General features: G+C 33.1%; 1 protein-coding gene across 3 annotated transcripts in view; it reads right to left on the minus strand.

Moving 5' to 3' along the window:
- LOC111058240 (anaphase-promoting complex subunit 11) overlaps window positions 1-21,236 on the minus strand; it is a 76,456-nt gene that overhangs the window by 33,245 nt on the left and 21,975 nt on the right. For all 3 annotated transcript variants that reach the window (XR_005571256.1, XM_039427821.1, XM_039427820.1), the window contains one exon: window positions 20,660-20,949. Coding sequence is in view for 2 of the 3 variants with exons in the window: in XM_039427820.1 (XP_039283754.1) it covers window positions 20,660-20,949 (290 nt within the window). In the remaining variant the exon portion in view is untranslated. The remainder of the gene's footprint in view (window positions 1-20,659; window positions 20,950-21,236) is intronic.

A 21,236-nucleotide genomic window follows, 5' to 3' on the forward strand; every position in this document is an offset into this window, starting at 1 on the left:
TATAGCACTAGACTAGCATTGCTATAGATTTAGTACCTAGTGAGATTCAAACAGTCAGCGTTCCTTATAAATAATATCAATCCTTCCGAATCAAACAATGCTGACACTATAAAGTGGATCTCTTCATAGAGATAAGAATGAGATACGTCATTCTTTTTTCAAAATGTCTCTTCTTCTCCTTCTTCTTCTTACAATCAAGGATTAGGCTATAGCCTGTCCGATTCGGCTGCTATTTACGATTTATTATGTGTAATAATATTTTTGACCGAACGAAGTGAGGTCCAAGATTTAAGTCGACGGTTTGGCATTTCTCTTAATGTTTAAATGTTTATATGTTGCGCATTTACGGCGAAACGCGGTAATAAAATGAAATTTGACAGGTATGTTCCTTTTTGAATTGCGCGTCGACGTATATACAACGTTTTTGGAAATTTTGCATTTCAAGGATAATATAAAAGGAAAAAGGAGCCTCCTTCATACGCCAATATTAGAGTAAAAATCAGACTATAGAATTATTCATCATAAATCAGCTGACAAGTGATTACGCAGATGTGTGGAGAAGCCAGTCTATTACTGTATTTGTATAAGGTCTATAGTTTCAAACAAAGACCTTGAAGAGGTATACATCTTTAAGCTGGGTTTACACCAAAGTTATTAACAAAATGTTAATAACTTAATCCTTATAGATTCTATTAGATTGAACGCAAGTTGACAAACACACATATTCATCATGTGTGTATGATAAGTTATGTTCAATCTAATATAATCTATAAGGATTGAGTTATTAACATTTTGTTAATAAATTTGGTCTAATCGCAGCTTTAAGGTCTTTGGTTTCAATATTTTGTTTTGCAGTCATGGTATTATTATGCGTGCCCATTAGTATCAATATTCTCACATTCGAAAAAACTAATTTAATAGTGTAATATTACATTTTTCTTCTCACATTTGAATCGGATCTTCAATTCGAGATCTATGGAACTTTATAGTAAATGTCAGAGTTATCAATAGACGGACAAATTTTTTGACGGAGAATTTATTATCGTAAATGTTTGTTGCATTGTTCCATGGTGTCACCGAGGCAGGGTTAACAAAATTACTAGGATAAATAGTTTATTTAAAACGAGATATATATAAAAATTTAAAATAACATTTTCAAAATAAAGTTTTATTGAGAACAGATGTAGAATGTGAATTCTAAACTTATAAGTTATATTTTTTTTGTGACGTGTCTGTAAAAATCGATACTGAACGAAGCGTTGGCTTCATGACTTGCAACTTATGTCTTTTCCTGTTCTTCCTTCTCTAGAAAAATGGCTGGCTACAAGTGTTGTCGTGGAGTTTTGCTCTAAATCATTTTCGTTTATTAATGTTTTAAAATTGAGTTTTATATAAATTTTTGTGCTGTTTTGTTCAGATTTAGCTGTTTGTATAGTCAAGCCAATAGCCACTGTGTTTCAACTGTAAACTAGATAAGTATTTTAGTTCGTAATAACTCTGAAATAATTAGGCTTAATATATATTTTTTCTTTGTGTAAATTCATCTGAAGATTATAAGTTAAATTTGCTCTGAAAACTGGATTTCTCATTCATAGGCAATAGATCCGTTCACAGTTTATCAAGAATCTATTTTATTGGAACCGACAACTATCCCTAGGTTGATAGGTGTTAAATGCTATTCCAACCGTTTAAGGAAAAATTGGTAGCACGGCAAATGTTACCCCTGTGGTGGGACAGAATTACAAAATAAATATGTCCCAAATGGTACACCATGAAATCCCTGGTTATAGAAATTATTAGTAGATAGATATCTTGATAGGTTATGAATGGTTTGTTGCTGAGTGGGAAGTCGGTTCAAGAGAAATCAAGTTTTAATGAATCAGTGCATATTACAAAATGGCAAACATTAAAAATGATCTGAATCTTATAGCATTCTTAACACAAAGGTTTGATAAGCTAGATGCTAGATTTGATGAGCAAAATGCTAAGTTTAATGCTAGATTTGATGAGCAAAATGCTAGATTTGATGAGCAAAATGCTAGGTTTGATGAGTAAATGCTAGATTTGATGAGCAAAATGCTAAGTTTAATGCTAGGTTGATGATATGAAGCAAGAATTGCTGAAACATGAGTGATAATCATGAAAATGGAAACAAATTGAAGCAGTATGATAGTAGTGTTAAGTTACAAGATCAACTCATTCAAGTTTCTGAAAATGTAGGCCTAGTTACTGTTGTTGAAAAAGTCAACCCTAATGAGATAGTAGAATTGAGTAAAGAAGTAGGTAGGGAGTTGTCTTCATTGAAAGTCAACTATCAAGAAAGTACTATTGCTACATGAAGGTTAGGAAAACAGTAAACAAATCAAATGTTTCTATGGATCAGATTACTACATCAAAAGTTAGGAAGATTGTAAACAAAATGAATGATTACATGAGACAGGTTTCTGTGGAGGTTAGGAACAATGTAAACAAAATGAATGTTGCTTTGAGTCAAGTTGATGAGTTCAACTTTCAACTGAGAATGAAAAAGGTGTATGCTATGCACTCTCAAGTGAACATGACTAACTTTTGTAGGCAAAACAGCCTTTTTGAAACAAATGAACCCCATGAAAATAAAATCATGTTCTTAAAGAAAACAAAACGCAAAGTTTCCATTGATGTATTAGTATTCAAAGGTTGTTTCAAGTTGCTTATTTACAAGATGATGACTGTGAGTCACATGATGAAAGGGTATTCCCCAACACACAATGATTAGGAATCCTGTGTTATGCCGGGATTCAGAATAGCATAATCGCTACACAGTGTATGGTAAGAGTCATAATTGTGCTTTTTTCTTTCCTGTAGCCTATTTTCTTGGCCCTTAATCTTTTCAATTTTCGATTCTTTCCTGTCTTTGTGTAATATTCAGTAAATTTCTTCTATGAAGCATATCTTAACCAATCTTGTCCATAGTCATTTAAATTTGTATTTTTTCTGAAATAATATTAGAAGTTGAAATAGTAGCTTATTTTCCTAATCTTTAAATTGTTGATAAAACTTAACTTTTCTAAAATCTATCCATTGTAGTGTAAATAATTGTTTGCTTGTGGTATATTTTTCATCATGTATTACATATTTTAATCATGTCTATTTTTTTTTAGGTATCATATTAGGTAATTAGGTTTTTCAGAGCAATTATGTCCCATGTTCTCATCTTTCATTGCATATTGTGCCATAAGCCATATGTAATTAGGTTATAGTTTTCTTCTGGGCTTTTAACCCATTTTGCATTTTATTTTTTCTTTGCTGTCCAATACTTTGGATTTTTGGTAGACAAGTAGGTGTGATTCTTTTAGAGGTGTGGGCGTGAACCACATACGGCTGGACTCGATTATCTGACCTACTTGTTTGCGATATAAAAACCTTATGACTGCAACAACAAATGTTTGTAAAACCTTTTGCATACTTTTGTTTTTTGTGGTCCGATACTAGAGTCTGCTATCACATTGCCTTACAGACATCTAGGAACTTTCCACCCAGTCACAATAGTCAACATATTTTTTCCTTCACCAGTTGTTTTTGTGGGAGTGATAGCTCACAATTATAACAAATTAGAGTCATACTTGGAATTTACAAAATTCCATAGTAGTATATTTTATTAAATACTTCCTCATGAAAGTTCAGTACTGAATGTAGGATAGGCTCTAATTAATCTTTCTCTTCTTGTATTGTTTTAGGGAATTTATTTACCCAGTTTTCTTTTTCTCTTGTTTGTATTTTTTAGGGAACTTATTTACCCAGTATTCATCTTGATCATCTTGGTATTATAATCTTGAAATGTTTGTACTTATTATACAGTCTTTAAATTTTAAATTAGTTTAAAAAATAATTGGTTCAATTTAAAACGTTTTGTTATATTATTAATTGAAATAAGTGTTTTGTAATTGATTTTTTTTTTTAATTTTAAAACTGTTTGTTCTATAAATTTGATATGATTGATTATCGTTTGAAAGGATGCTGGAGTGTATGTAGAATTTTTAGTGGGGTTTGTTGATTAGAATTTTGCTGGTATGTGATTGTTTTTTGAGATGGAAACCATTATTGCCTAAAGAAGGAATAACAGAGGTATGACTTAGAGAGGCAGTAATGAGATAATATTTTTGTGTTGATTACTTATGTTGATTGCCATAGATGCAAAAATAATGATTAATAATGTTGATTGCCATAGATGCAAAATGATGATTAATTATGAATATTGTTTGCCTTTGAAGCAAAATATTATTGATGTTTTGAATGGTTTCTTGTTTAATGATTGATAGTAAAGTTTTGTCATGAAATGTAGTTTGTGTTTAGAACATTGAAAAGTCGAAATAAACTATAGTATCCAACAAACGATGATTAACAATATTAAATATTTGCTTTTTATACAATTTTTGAACACAAAATTAAAACTAAATAATTTTGAAACCCTGAATGATAAATCATAAATGTGAAATGAACATGCTATAAATGAAATGTTATATTAATGATATGAAATGCAGATATATTATGACATGATTGTGAATAGAAGACCAATTGTCTGAAATTATTGAAATATGTATTGAAATTAAATTTTGTTGTGATGTTTGTTTTTTAAAATTTTGATAATGATACAGGGTGTTATGAAATTCTATTTCTATTTTGAAGAATGGATTAAAATTTGATATTTGAACAGTGAATAGATGAAAATGATGATTTTTTTTTTAAATTTATCATTGATATGTCCATATTTCACAATTTATGTATTGCTGACTGTATAATAAGATGTTAACAAATTTCAATTTCATAAATACTTAAAAATAATTTTCATGTGTATTAGATTGTATTGATAGCCTAATAAAGTTTTTCTTTTTAGTTCATAAGCATTTTAAGATAACAGGTACAGCACAGACATTAACATTGAAATAGTATCATGTGAATCTCGAAATCAGCAACAAGTGAACGCCATGAAGAGTGTTAAGAACATTTGGGTGATTTTCAAACTAGTGTGACATAACTACGCCAATATCTACGCCAAAATCTACGCTGCGGCCTACACCAATAACTACGCCAATGTCAACACCAATAACTACGCCAAAATCTACGCCGATGCCTGTGCTGATGCCAACGCCAATATCTACGCCGATGCCTGCGCCGAAGCCAATATCTGCGCCAATGCTGATGCCAAAATCTGTGCCAATGCTGATGCCTACACTAATACCTACAACAATATCAACACTAATAACTACGCCAAAATGCCAAAATCTGCGCCAATGCTGCACCAATGCCAATAGCTACGTCAATGCCTGCGCCAATGCCAAAATCTGCGCCAATGCTGCACCATGCCAATAGCTACGCCAATGCCTGCGCCAATGCTGATGCCAACACCAAAATCAACGCCGATGCCTGTGCTGATGTCAATGCCTGCGCCAATGCCAATAGCTACGCCAATGCAAAAATCTGCGCCAATGCTAATGCCAATGCCTGCGCCAATGCCAATGCCTGCGCCAATGCCAATATCAACGCCGATGCCAAAGCTGACACCAAAGCATACGCCAATAGCAATGCCAATGCTTATTGCTGACTCTGTATCTCAAACTTCAACACTACTGCATTCTGGAGGTAATTGCCATCCATGTTCACATTCACAACTTTGAATTCAGAAGAACAGTCACAGTATCTGAAAGAATTGATTCAAAAAATCCTCTCCTAAATTATTCCTGTATGCAGAACTCTAAACCTTGAAAGCTGAAAATATCAAAAAACCAAACCTTACCTAAATTAATCCTCAACTAAATTAATCCTGTATGCAGCGTCTATCTCTTTTCCAAAAAACGAATTGCATTGTCATTTCAAGCCTGAAATGTACATTGTATGATTGCAAATATGATGCAAAATTTGTGTGACTCTGTATTGAATTTGGAATGCAGCCGTCTACTACAAACATGAAGCAATGCTAACTGAGATGTCACCTGTATCGAGTTTGGTATGCAGCAGTCGACTACAAGTATCAGCCCAACACTACGTGCATCCAGATCAGCCCAACACTTAACGTCATCACATTGGAGTCACACTTAACTGAAAATCACGCTGAGTGCCTTAATGGACTGTTTTCCGAGGTGTGCATCAATGAAATCAACCGCGTCAATAGTGAAAGAAATGAACATTTTTTGATTTATTGAAATTTTATGTGAAAATTAAATGTAACAATTCATCAATTCATTTGAAAAAAAAAATAATAATAATAAATTTTTCATTCAACATACATAATTTTTTTTTATGCAATAAAAATTGAATTTTTCTATCTATTAGATTTGTGTGCAATTTCAAGGAACTGTTCTTTGCATGTTGAACTTTCTGTTGAGATATTTTCCTTTAAATTATAAAACTAAATCAAAAGTAATATTGATATTCTATATTTTGAGATATTGTTTTGAAACATATAACAAACGCTATTGATGAATTTTTATAATAGTTTTCAATATTTTTGGATGACTGTAATGTTTTCTCTAGAAAAATTGTTGCTGTTCTCAAATTTAAATTTCAACAATTTTCATTAGGGTCAATGTAAATTTTTTCTTTAAATTTTCAAGAGGTAAAATTTTTTTATGTCAAGAGGGGGTATTTGTATATTACATTTTTCTTCTCACATTTGAATCGGATCTTCAATTCGAGATCTATGGAACTTTATAGTAAATGTCAGAGTTATCATAGATGGACAAATTTTTTGACGGAGAATTTATTATCGTAAAATTTTGTTGCATTGTTCCATGGTGTCAAACAAAGACCTTGAAGAGGTATACATCTTTAAGCTGGGTTTACACCAAAGTTATTAACAAAATGTTAATAACTTAATCCTTATAGATTCTATTAGATTGAACGCAAGTTGACAAACACACATATTCATCATGTGTGTATGATAAGTTATGTTCAATCTAATATAATCTATAAGGATTGAGTTATTAACATTTTGTTAATAAATTTGGTCTAATCGCAGCTTTAAGGTCTTTGGTTTCAATATTTTGTTTTGCAGTCATGGTATTATTATGCGTGCCCATTAGTATCAATATTCTCACATTCGAAAAAACTAATTTAATAGGTGATTGAAAATAATCAAATGAACTAAATAATGATGAAGAAATTATAATATTTTTGATTGAAAAAAATTAATTTTCATTAGATGGAAAGATTATCACGGAACTGGATGAATATGATATAAATTCTGGAATAGAAATATATTCTATTCATTGTTTAAATTAACATAAATATTAATAAATTATGGAATACAAATTCAAACGTGAACTGATTTTGTTAACATTTAAAACAGTTGACATCAGGTACTTGTGGATGAGAATACTGCGTGAGGTCTACTGTTCACAGAACAACTAGTATTTTAATATTCTATTCTAAGGTCAATATGAAATGAAAAATTAATATTCCGTTTTGAAACTTTTATTCATCAAAATTTGGGAGAAAGACAGTTTTGTGGTATGCCTGTTGTCTTTTTCCAATCATGTTATATTGTAATAATTATTTGTGATTGTCAATGGAATATTTAAATAAATCTCATACAGAAAAGTTTAGCGAGACTGTATACAAAAAAGTTTCAACTGTATTCTAGTAGAGGTGTTTTCAAATATAGGCAAAATACAGTACAGATTTCTTATTCATTCATACAAACCATTATCATAAAAATGATTGTTGAAGAAAAACAGACAAAAAGTAAAAAACCCAAATGAATAAGTCGATGATAAAATAGCTGATAATCAAATTGAAGTCATTCAAGTTCATTTAATTTCACGTCTTTCACAATAAAAAACATTGTATTTTGGAACTATTATTATTCTGAGAAGATTCAAATGGTGATAATTATATTAATAAGGATCACACTTTCTCTTAAGTTGGTTGAAGTATTAAACTCTTTTAATCAATGTATGGTAAAATTTATTATAATGTGTTTCAATTGAGTCAGCTGATGGTTTAAACTAGACGTTCAACGTATTTGGAAAAAGCCCCCCATATTACCGCACTTTGATAGAGAAATGAAAAATAAAATATTTCCTCAATACAGAACAGCACAAGAGAATTTTATTAACTGACTTGGAATTTACAGTAGGTACGAGAGAATATGAAATTAATTTTCAAGTCTCACCAACTGAGATAAAATTGTTCAGCGTTCCCATTGTTGTTATTAATGTATGAAATATGAACTTCAAATAGAGCTTTCAACCTACGAAAATCCATTTTTGAAAGTTTTTATTACCACAGAAACGATCTTTCAAGTGTATTAGAAGATACAACACAAAAGTTGAAACTGATTATTATTCTCTTGAATGCATTCTAGTCTTGGATGACGCTACAATTAGAATCAAACCAAGTTCTTATTATAATGACAGCCAAGGGTCCGCCCTAATTGGCCAACGTGCAAGACAGATTCCTTCCATCCATCGCAGTCAAAACAGTAATCAAGTGCTCTGCACTCCTTAGCCAATTTATCAGCTGCGGCGCAGGACCCAACTAACTGAGCCACGTCCAAAATCCATCAAAATACACTTCTATAACGTTGAAGCATTACAGTGAGATTCACTTTAACCAGTCAGCATTACTTACAATTAACATAAATGCTTCCTTCCCATTCAACCCATGCTCACTGTTTGAAGGAATCATCATTTCTACACCCGCAGCGAACTGAGAAACGCTTCACAATTTATTCCTGAACGATACTTTAGTAGGAAGAAATAAAGATGTGAGAACGATTTACAGCCTGGAATCATTTCACCACAGAGTAAAATGCTTAACGACAGCTTCATTAAGTAACTTTTTTCAGCTGCCATCCAGAACACGAGTATTTTGAGAAGCGCCAATCAAAACATAACCATAGTCGTCAGAACATCACCGGCCTTCACACTTTCTGATAAAAAAGGATTACTACAGCGGATGCGTTACGCAATGCATTGCCTCAAATGCATCGCTGCTGTGTTTTGAGAAAGAAATGCAGCTGTGAGTTTGGCAATAATTTTGACGACAATCATCAAAAAGTGATCCCCCACTTTCCCCAGATCAATGTTGAAACAACGAGTAAAAGTCAACTGGAAACTGGTTTGAAAGGATTAGAATGCACGATCTTACAAGGTTTTTAGTGATTTATCGAGAAATATCAATTTACTTTTTACAAGAGATTAATAAGTAAGAGTATCTCCAAGCAAACACATCTCAGAATGGATTGTAGGAGAAGGGGAAGGAAAACTGGAATGTGTGCTATTCTAACATTGTTGGAAATCGTAATAGATGAATACATAAATTATTTTCATTTTGTTTTTACAATTCGTGTTATCATTAAACATTAAACATCACCCTGAAACGCGTCCAAACTTGAAAAGTTGAAAGTTCAATTGTGAAAGTATAAGGAGTGCTTCTTAAAGTTTATTGATTACCAATAATTCAAAATAGGATGAAACCCTTAGAAGAAATTAAAATTGTCTTTCCAATACGAACTACGATCCACTTTCAGAGTTATTCTTCGATTATTAAATATAAGTTTTTTGATCAACTGGAGTTCCTTGAATTTGATGGGCTTTATTATCTATGATTCCTGATAATTTCAATGTTGGGCTTTAATCTATAATTTGTTGGGCTAATTGATGATAATTTGATAGGCATTATTATCTCTCATATTAGATAATTAGCATCTTAATGTAAGATGGAAAGAAAATTGTAATTTTCACTAATACAATGGTAATAACATAAAAGACCACACAGTCGTAGCTTAGAACCAATCATAAAAGTTTATAACAGAATTATATTTCATTTTCTGATTTTATTTAAGAATGATCCCCAATTTCAAAAGTTTTCTATTTCTAATTTAAAGTAATTTCAAGTAGCGGTAATCCGACAACTCTATATAATAAAAATGTGTAGTTGTTGGATTACCGGGAGTGTGCTCTATTGTTCGAAAACCAAATCGAATTAGATAGGAAAGGTGGACAGACATCAAACTATTGGCTCCAAGCCAAGATCAAGGACTTGATCAATCAGGAACCGCTGCTATACATCAAAGCATAATAATATTACAAGCCACCTACTTTGCACCGCATATATCACACACAGAGAAAGGTATCAGGAGAGAAGGGAGAGAGTGGAAAAGAAAGAATGGAAGAGAGGGATTGATAATAATCAATCAATCTCTGAGAGAGAGGTAGAGATAGAAAAGGAGAGAGAGAAATGGAAGACGCAAGATTAGTTATTCACCATCAATAACTGAATCTAAAATTTTTTAATTATAAGCATTATTGGAAGCACCATAAATCACTGAAGAATGGAAAGGAAGAAAAAGGGAAAGAGAGAGAATGCGTGTGGGAGGGAGGCGGAAAGGAGAGAGGACTAAAGAATGAGTGTCCTGAATCAATAATTTGATAATAATCATAGAGATTGAGAAACACAGGTGGAGAAAGAAATATATATATATATATATATATATATATATATATATTATATATATATATATATATATTCATATATATATAGAGAGAGAGAGAGAAAGAGAGAAAAGAGGGGGGAGAAAAATGAAGAGAGGAGAGCGAGAAATGGGAGGACAAAATATTAGCCTTCAATATCTCAATAACGGAATTGATAAATTTTTAATTATAGTTATAGTACTTACTATACATCTATACATCACTATAAGAAAAAAAGAATTAATAAATAAACGATCAACGAATTAATAAATAAAGAAAAAAGAGAGAGAGGCAGAAAGAGAAGTATTTAGAGAAAAGAAAGAGATCGTGGGTGAAAAAGAAAGGAGAGTGTGCAAAGAACTAGAAGAGATTCGCCTACAATACAGACGTGCTAACTCAAATAACGGTACCGTACAGTATTTAGTGGGGGATGCCATAGCAAAAAGCACAGCAAATAATGTACCATCGCCAACTCACGAACTATTCCAGTGCACAGTGACACTCTGACACAGTGAGTGTCCCACAGATCAACATGTGACAAAAGGTGGCCTTCTTTCTGTTGTACATAGTCTCTGGCAGGATCTCACTTCAAACTGTCGGCATGAATGTTGAATGTGAAGCTTTGATGCTGCTTATAAAGAAGGCTGACAGTTTCAAGTGAATCTCACCATAACCGACACTTTTTCTGAAAAGAAATAACTCATTTTTGCTCTAGTGGAGCATCAATGGAGAAGGCAAACAGCTTCAACACATTTTCAAATATATCTCATGAAACATGATTAATAATGATCACTAATTTTGGCTGATGATGGCTACTTTTGAAGAAATTAATAAAAACAATATGAAAATCTTGTAGAACCCTTTATTTTTTTAAAACTTTAAAATAGTTCAACGACTAGTTTCAACCCTAGCTTAGGTCATTTTCAAGTTGAAATGTAGAAAATAAATCATTTTTTAATTTATTTTGATGAATAATTTACTTTCTTTATTTCATTTTTTATTATAAATAAAAAATTATAAATAATTTTTTTATAAATCATTTTATAATTCATTTTGATGAATAATTTACTTTCTTTATTTCAGCTATTTTAAAGTTTTTAAAAAATGAAGGGTAATACAAGATTTTTTATATTGTTTCTATTAAGATTAATCAAGTTTCAAGAAGATTTTTTTAAGTATAGTTTTATTTGACGTACCGGTGCTAGTTTCTTCCAGACAAATCTACACATGTGTTTGATCAACTGATAGTAATTTGTTTGTTTAATTAATCAAGAATCCGTACTTACGGTTATATAGTTAATTTCACTTGAGACTGATAAAATACATGAAAATTCAACTGATATCCTAGGAAGTATAGTAGTGTTTAGTAGTAGGATAATAGGCAATATTCTGTAAACAGTATAAAAATATTACCATTTTCTATCAACAACAACCAATGCACCATATGGAGTTGAAGCAACAATCAAACATAATTATAATTGGATCAAACTATAAGTTGTCTCTCATGTTATCGAAGATGAGTTCAGCAACAATCGATTAGGAAAAGCGTTGGAGCGATTAGGAGCAACAGCGTTGTATAATATGAGCTGAACAAAGTTGAACCATAGATAAGTTAAGCATATCGATGATCGCTACAATAGAGAATAGATAGGAGCTACAGTTAGTCGAAGTTATTTGAAGTTATGGTATATTTGCAAAGCGTATTGCCAGGTTGAGAACATCATTGACCGACTGAGGCCACTCAGTCATCACAGTTGACAGTCACAGCCCGTGACGCAATGCAATGTCATGCCGGCAATCATGTGATGATTGCAATGCAATTGCAGCATCGAAGGTGGTCGCCAGTCGCCACAGCGCCACTCCAATAGACCTTGTACTACCTGTCTGCAAATGTAACGAGCATTTCTCCGCGCAAATTGGACGCTTCTCACGACAAATCCAACCATGACGATCACGATTACTATGTCTACTCACCACTAGCAGCCATCTGGCTATGATAACATAAATGAACAACTCAATTGCAAATACGTAGATATTTACTATAGTTACAGTGGGAATGTCATATAATAAAATACTTATAAAGCTCTAATATACTGCCAACAATCGCAATTTGATGAAACGACTTTGAATTGTCAAGTTTTTGAAAAAGAAGAATTGGGTTTACTTTAGTCCGTGCAAACCTAAGATTGCAGTAGGGAGGGGGCTTTATGGCCAATGTTATTTCGGTATAACCATAGAAGCACACTGTTACCGTTTTTATACTGATTCTATAAAGGAATTGAAAGTAAAAGGCCTCCGGTCTCTTTTTCGCTCTTTCTCTCACATAATTAGCTCACAGGCTCTAAGGATTCTTTATTCTTTAATAATTCATTATTATTTCTGTGTAATTTGGCAGCACTGTACTCCATAACAGCAATAATTCAATCAATGGTTTGCACATACTTGAGAGATTGATAATGGTGTAACTACAGAAACTAGTGTCTCAATTTTTTAATAGATAGGTGATTTGAAATAATTTCATGCCGTTCTACATGGATATCTTCCTCAACATTACCTTCATTGAAACACAGAAATTTGTCAACTATAACTTTAATTTATAAAGAGAGATGAATTATTCATGTGTCAGTATCTCTGTACTACTGTATGCAGTGTGAATATCACCCTGAAGGACTGAATAAGATGGTACAATGATCCTGATCCTGAATGTATTTCTGTGTGAATAAATGTGATTGTTAATGACAATATTCTAGTTGTTTATTACATTTAAAAATCACTAAATCTCACAAGACTTAGTTTCAGAACGTATTAAAATTCAGTTAAATGAAATAATATACAATTTCAACAATTGCAATATCCAATCCAATATAACAATTCAACACGTTGCATTGACCATAGGAGCTTAAAACATATAGAAAATTAGTATCGAGATAGATATGAAGATGCAAAACGTTCTATAACTATTCCCATTATGATACCAGCTCTATGCTACTTACTGATGATGCCCACAACGGTCTATGAGAAGAAGTACGTGAGTTATAAAGTGAGGAATGATACAATAAATGCAAGACCAAATGGGAAACGAACCCGTCATCGGTGCAGCGATAGTGCGCTGAAGATTAAAATTTAACAATTCGTTCTATGAAACCCAATATACAATATAGTGTATTTGGGTGATATTTCTAGTTCTTAACATCTTAATTATCATTAGGTCCATGATACCAGAGACAAAATCTAGGTAAACAGTATCTTTATGATGACGGACTCAGGTTCCACAAGGAAACAGACAGATCTAGATTAACTGCGTGCGAAAGCAATTTGCATACGATTGAAGAAAGAAAGATTAGCATCGAGTTTGTGGCTTTATTATGTCACTTCAAACCAACAGGTCAGCCTTCATGATGTAACAAAAAGTAGTATAATTACATGAATAGCCCTAGCTAAGAAATGAGTTTGCAGACGACAAGGATATCTGTACAAATTCTGAGACTGAAGCTGGCAATTGAAATTTACATATTTGATAGCTTTACAATGAATTTGAATATGTGCACTTTTCATGGAAATCTGTTCATAGTTCATGTCATTCTCATCTAAACTCTTGTGACATCCTGATATAATGATAATTATGGTTATGCCTTGTTAAAAAGTATTTCAATTTACTTCAATCTGAAAACTCACATGATTTTTTTCTAGTACTCTAATATTTAAATCAAATCAAATTCATTTCCACCAAAAATACAAAAAATATCAGCATTTAAAAATGATACATTATTAATTTTTAATTTCTCAACTTATGCTAGTATTTCTGTGAACAGTAGACATCGCGCAATTATAAACCACAGTCTCCTCTAATACTGTCCATTAGAGTAAATTCTGTCCTGTTTTGTCGTGTCGGCAAGATATCGGTGTATTAAAAGAGTAAATCCATTTAAATGCTGTAATTTTCATCTGAAGTGCTATAAGTTATCTATATTGTCATTATTGTTATCCACAGCAATAATTGATAACATAGAAATGTAACAGGAATATGTAATACTTTTGAGTAACACATAATAATAATAAATATCCAAGTAGAAATGCAAATACTGTAATATGAAGTCAAATCGACTCTCAAGAGCTCGGTATGTTAACAGTAGTTATCTATAGTTAGTGATAACATTACCAGTAATTTGTAATATGTTGAAGTTATGCAAATACATTGAAATAGAGTGAAATTGACTCTCAAGGGCTTTGTATGTTATCAATATCCAGTGACAACTATCGAGTAATTAAAAATATATAAAATTTTAGTAATACGTTCAAGTAATGCAAATTCTTTAATGTAAAGTGAAACGAACAAGGTTATGCTCTGGCGCCGACTTCTTAACAGGCCAGGTGAACTCAATTACCAATTGTTTCCAGCTAAACGACATCCTTGAACCCGGAGCGCGCTCCGTTAGCACATTAAAACGTCGCAGCCGAAAATTAGCACGTCGAAAAAACGCCAAAAAACAACAATAACCAAATAATTATTAGCACTTGGTGCGATTACGTAACGAACGTGCCAACAGATGCTTTTAATACGGTCATGGCTGAAGTGAGAAAGAATTATAAATTCAGAACGCGAGAAGCGAGAGAGAATTATGGATTCAGAACGCGAGAAGCGAGAGAGAATTATTGGTTCTAGGAGGCGAGAAGCGAGAGAGAACTAGTGGCTACAGAACGGGAGAGAATTATTAAATTTCAGTTGTCACTTACAACCGGAGCTAACTTTCTACACCCACATCTCGAGTGCAGTGGGTTCCTCTCATCTGCATAGTGAGTACACTCCGGTGAGCTCATCAATCTGACCATCATTACTTGTCCACAACCATCGAATTATTCTTACAAAATTGTTTTTTAAATCTTCATACAGTTTGACCTGTCAGAATCGGGGAAGCATTGATGAGGTTTATAAGTGATACTGCCAGTTGAAAGTGAATCTAATTGACTCTGAATGATTAGCATTGATGGTTGAGAACTTGTTCGTAGTATTAATGAATATGAAATCATCCTCAACCATCAAGTTAGATTATTTTCATAAAATTGGTTTACGAGAGTTTGATTGATTAGGAGCCTCTATAGAGATTGAAAACTAATTTAGAGTGTAAATTGAAATGAAATCGCCAATTAACAAGTTAAATTATTTTCATGCCTAAATTATTCTCTTGACCTACATTTGTGCCTGGAGTTTCACCCATCTCTGGTCTCTTGGGTTTTTCTTTTTGCCCCTCCGAAACTGCCCTGATGGGGCAGATCCCGTGGATTTGAAGGCAAGGCAACTTTTGGAGTTGCCTTGGGGTCCCTTATATTCGCCTCCAACGACAAGCAGGGATAATGTAGGTGAATTCTGGTTTTCAACACATTCTTGAGTACGATGTTCGACTCAAAGCTCCCCCAACCCAAAGGGGGCAAATTAAGAAAAAATCGTACTATCAAGTAATATTATTCTCATAAATTTATTTCTATAAACATGATATCGTTATTGTTCTCAACTGTCCTTTACATTATTTTAATAAATTTCTTTACGAGAGTTTATTGATCAGAAAGAAGCCTGTAGTAATAAGAAAGAAATTTATAATAAAATGTCAACTATTAAAACATGACATTGTTTGACTATCAAGTTGCATTATTAGCATCTTCAAATTGGTTTGTAAGAGTTTTATTGATATGAAGGCCTCAGAGTTTGAGAATGAATTTAACAAACAACTTATTTCAAGTGTAAATTGTCGTGTTATTTATTAATAATTAAATTTAGTGAAAAATTTTACACATAGGACAATGACATACAAAATAATATTGACAATAATAATGTTTGGAAGGATTTTGGATTTAATTACATTATAAAACATATAATCATATTCAAGGCTGTATTTATAAGAGATTCTGATTGGTACACCAAAGTGTGCTTAGTTAAGGACGTTTTAAAAACAGTTCATAAATACGACCCTAAATATCTGACCGGATTTCACAAGACAATTTGTGGGATTTTAAAACTTTTTAGTACTCCATCTTGAAAGGGTCGGCGAACTATATTTCATGAAACAAAATTACATACAATGTCTAGAACTTCAGCAGGCGTTGAACATTACTGTAATAATATTATGTACTTTCAAAAACGGTGGGTGTCTGTGGTCGTCAAACTAATTGTTATTGGCCGAATTTAAACGATAAGTCATAAAAATAATAAGCGTATAATTTTTACAGGCGTTGTTCTCTACAAGTCGGATTATTGGGGCCACCATACTCATACAGTTTCAAGTGGATTTCGAAATATCAGTTGAGTAATAATATGGATAATATTGAAATTTATATCAAAACAAGGATTATATCTGGATTCTATCAAGGATTATAACTTTATGAATGCCTTTTAAATATCTACACACCTTAAACCCCTTAGAATTCCTGAATTGATAGCCACATTCAAAATAAATTATTGTTTAACCTTCAAGAAAATGAATTTGATCTCATTTTTTTATTGAGAATTTAACTTTGAATGTGAAATTGAAAGGTCATTTTTTGAATATGACATTATTTACTATGTGATTAATTGGAAATTCCAGCATTAGAAATTTCACCCGAGCAATTTCCACAAACGTTTTCTCTTAGAATAGTCCTATAACAAATTATAAACTTACAAACAACATTCCTTAAACAATCTTCAATCACATTTCTACAACCTATTACTACCACGCTTCATTGCAAATAACTTTGCAATCAATAGAGTAGATCATGAGAAATCGTGATCAGCTAGTTGTATTTGAATTACGTGAGTAGGGATTCGTGAGACGATGCAATCAAAATGCTATGAATGAGACTGACAATTCTGTATTAAACAGACCTAAACAGCGATGAAGAGCTAGTAGTATTACTAGTTACAATGTACGTGTGGCAGAAAATATGAATGACAGCCATATTTCTCTCTATAAAGACCAGTCTATGTTGACAAATTAGTAAGGGGAATGGAATGTAGCCGTTATCGGGGAAAAATGTTGCCGGAAACAGATATATTAATTAAGAGGTGTAACAATGTCAATAATTAGCATTGGTAGACAATGCAATGTTGCCAATTGAGTTCAAAAGTTTCTTCAAGTGGAACAGTGCAGTGAAATAGTTTGAAATAGTGTAGCGTATTGACAATGTAACTCAAGTTTATTTCGTTCTTAAAAGAATTATAACATTTTGAAATGACTTAGTTTCCAATAAGAATATTTTTTAAATTCGATAACAAGTTATAGTTATATTGTTATACATAAGTTATATAACGAGATATATCGATAGCCTTATTGACTAAAATATATAATCACTGTCCAGAAAATTGACTTAGCTACCTACTGACGACATATAGAGACATACATAACATAACATTATTACACCCCAGCTGAGCTTCTGTAATAAATTTGAACATTGTCTGTTCATTTGTTCTCGAAAAAGCTGAGAAAGTGCAAAAAACGCTGGAAAAACGCAGATTTTGGGCGTATCTTTGGATTTTTTTTCCAAATCCGTTCTTAGTGCGCCTCTAAAGGGCCAACTGAACATACCTACCAAATTTGAACGTTTTTGGTCCGGTAGATTTTTAATTCTGCGAGTGAGTGAGTGAGTGAGTCAGTCAGTCAGTGAGTCAGTGCCATTTCGCTTTTATATGACGATTTATATATAGATTTTAGTTAAGTGCAGTAGCATATATTCATTTTTTGTAAAGTTTTTTTACTTTCCTTGCCCTACTACCATAGGTAAGGAAAGTATTGCTTTCCAAAAAAAATTAAGGTACCCCAATTTCAAGTTTTCTATACGTTTCAAGGTCCCCTGAGTCCAAAAACATGATTTTTGGGTATTGGTCTGTGTGTGTGTATGTGTGTGTGTGTGTGTATGTGTGTGTGTGTGTATGTGTGTGTGTGTATGTCTGTGAACACGATAACTCCATTCCTAATTAACCGATTGACTTGAAATTTCAAACTTGAGGTCCTTATACCCTGAGGACCCGACAATAAGAAATTCAATAAAATTCAATTCAAGATGGCGGAAAAAATGGCGGATAATTACTAAAAAACCATGTTTTTCACGTTTTTCTCGAAAATGGCTCTAACGATTTTCTTCAAATTTATACCATGGATAGCTATTTATAAGCCCTATCAACTGGCATGAGTCTCATTTCTGGGAAAATTTCAGGAGCTCCGTAATATTCTTGAGGAAAATGGCGGATAATGACTAAAAAGCCATGTTTTTCACGTTTTTCTCGAAGACGTCTCCAACGATTTTCTTCAAATTTATACCATGGATAGCTATTTATAAGCCCTATCAACTGGCATGAGTCTCATTTCTGGGAAAATTTCAGGAGCTCCGTAATATTCTTGAGAAAAATGGCGGATAATGACTAAAAAGCCATGTTTTTCACGATTTTCTCGAAAACGGCTCCAACGATTTTCTTCAAATTTATACCATGGATAGCTATTTATAAGCCCTATCAACTGACATGAGTCTTATTTATGTGAAAATTGCAGGAGCTCCGTAATATTCTTGAGAAAAATTACAGTTACTAGAAAACCATTTTTTCACGATTTTCTCAAAAACGGCTCTAACGAATTTTTTGAAATCCATACCCTGTATAGTTATTTATTAGCTCTATCAACTGACATGAGTCTTTTTCCTGGGGTACTAATGAGGGGTCCACCCAATCCTTGAGAAATGGACTTTGTAATCTCCTTCTCGTGCATGAGGTAGGGTGGTACACGGTTTTTACTTTTTCTTCTTCCATATAACGTGGGTAGGTAGAGCAGTTTATAAAAAGAACACAGTCATAGTCAAGATATTTCATCTGTAGTACAGCTGTTTTGACGAATTTCAAAAAAAAATCATCGAATTTCACAATTTACATAAAGGAAAAAGTATTCTGAAAACAATTGTATATACACATATACAGTAGTCTGATCGTAGTTGCGAATATGTTGCCGTCAATCGTCATTATGTTATTCCCCTAAATTATTCTCGTTTGATAATGAGGCTTATAGTTCAATGAGCAAGGAAAGTTGTGTGAGTGTACCACACCAGATTTTTGTATTTTGCTTTTGGCAAATAAAGCATTCATTCATTTACATAGTAGAACCCTTTTCTGTAAACTGTACCATGGTTTAAAGTAATATAGTCTGTTATTCTATCCGACAGAGGAAAAATCTTGGGGATAGTTGACAGCTAAATTAATTTGGATTATCGTTCAACTTTATTATAAATAACAAACAGCAAAGTTACAGTTGCCATTTACTATATTACAATCACTTATGATACAAATGACACTAATGTAATAGAATTGATAGATAAAATAATAAGGTAGTCCTTATGCTATTTTTTCCCAAATTTATAGGTCATGACTCAGTCTAAGATATAGTTAGGTTTTTATGAAATTCACATAAAATGATGAGAGGAAAATTGCTTGAAAACTTTGTAGAAGAATGATTATGGATAATGCAGTAATAGTCAATGGAATGATATTCTACATATTTCCAAAATAATTCTTTAATGTAACAAAATCCAGCAGCCTAGATTTTGAACTGGAAAAGTGGCAGATTTGGGCAAAAACCTGCTCTACTTTCCATCAAGTTTTGAGCAAAATCAAATGAATAAAAACGAATGCTTCCCATTCAACCAAAGCTAACAGTTCGATGTGAACCCGATATAGGCCCTAGCTCATGCTCATGCCTCTGCAGTGTTTACCTGTATTTTTATGGTTATCTATTGTTTAGGAAATGTGTTTATAATGATTTGTTAGAAAGAAGGAGATGAATTTGATTTTCGGCAACTGAAAATGAATGAATGCCCCAAACTAGCCATGTTTTCATAGGAATAAATCAAGGGTACTATAGTCAACCGCAAGAAAATAGTTTGATGTAAATTGGAACGGCTGAGTACCTCCTACCCTCCCAGCACCGATGGACGTTGTCAATTCGTCAGGTGTATCATGAAAATATTATCTAATTCGCATTTATAGTCAGCAGTGGACAACGTTGATCAACTCTTACTTGGCAACGTTGCACTCATCTGTTCCAATTTCCAAATCGGACTATTGGACTGTGCAGTTAAATAATTATAGTAGTTTTCTAAAATTATTGAACATTCAAATAGCCCTATTAGAACACTTTATTAGACATTTGAGTTAGAAGACTACTAGTTACAAGTTACTATTTGAATTTGAAACTCACCATCTCTTTCCTAAGGATAGCCAGCTGCGTGTCGAGCGTGGTGAGTTTGCGAGGCGGCGGTGGAGGCGGCGGAGGTGGCATCCGCTTGGAGGCGGAGGAGGACGAAGGTGCCGCCTCCGGGTGCGAGGTGATTGGAGGCGGCGGAGGCGGCACAGTGGGGTGGTGCAGTCTGAGCTGTTCGGGTAGGCCGCTGTGCTCCAGCAGGTTGGCACCACTGAGGCTCTTGGGCAGGGGGGGCAGGCCTTGCAGGGAGGCCATTGTGATGAAGCGTCTATAGGCGGCCGCTGATGCTGCTCATGCAACCATACAATAACATTAGTATCCAAACACGAATATTAGTTTTCTCTTCTCTATGCTACAACATAACAATAATTGTTGAGTTTATTATTTGTATTTCGATAATTTCAAATGAACAAACTTGAATAATTCAAGGGTAGGGCAGGGTGCCCGCCGCTGCCGATAGGGTGGGTGTGGCGGAGAGTATTCACCGTGTAGTTTTTAAACTGAAAAATCTGGTGTGGCGCACTCACACAACTTTCCTTGCCGTTATGAAAATTGATCACCTGACGCTAGTGTT

The sequence above is a fragment of the Nilaparvata lugens genome, chromosome 5, assembly GCF_014356525.2.
Source record: "Nilaparvata lugens isolate BPH chromosome 5, ASM1435652v1, whole genome shotgun sequence".
Taxonomy (NCBI): Eukaryota; Metazoa; Arthropoda; class Insecta; order Hemiptera; family Delphacidae; genus Nilaparvata; species Nilaparvata lugens.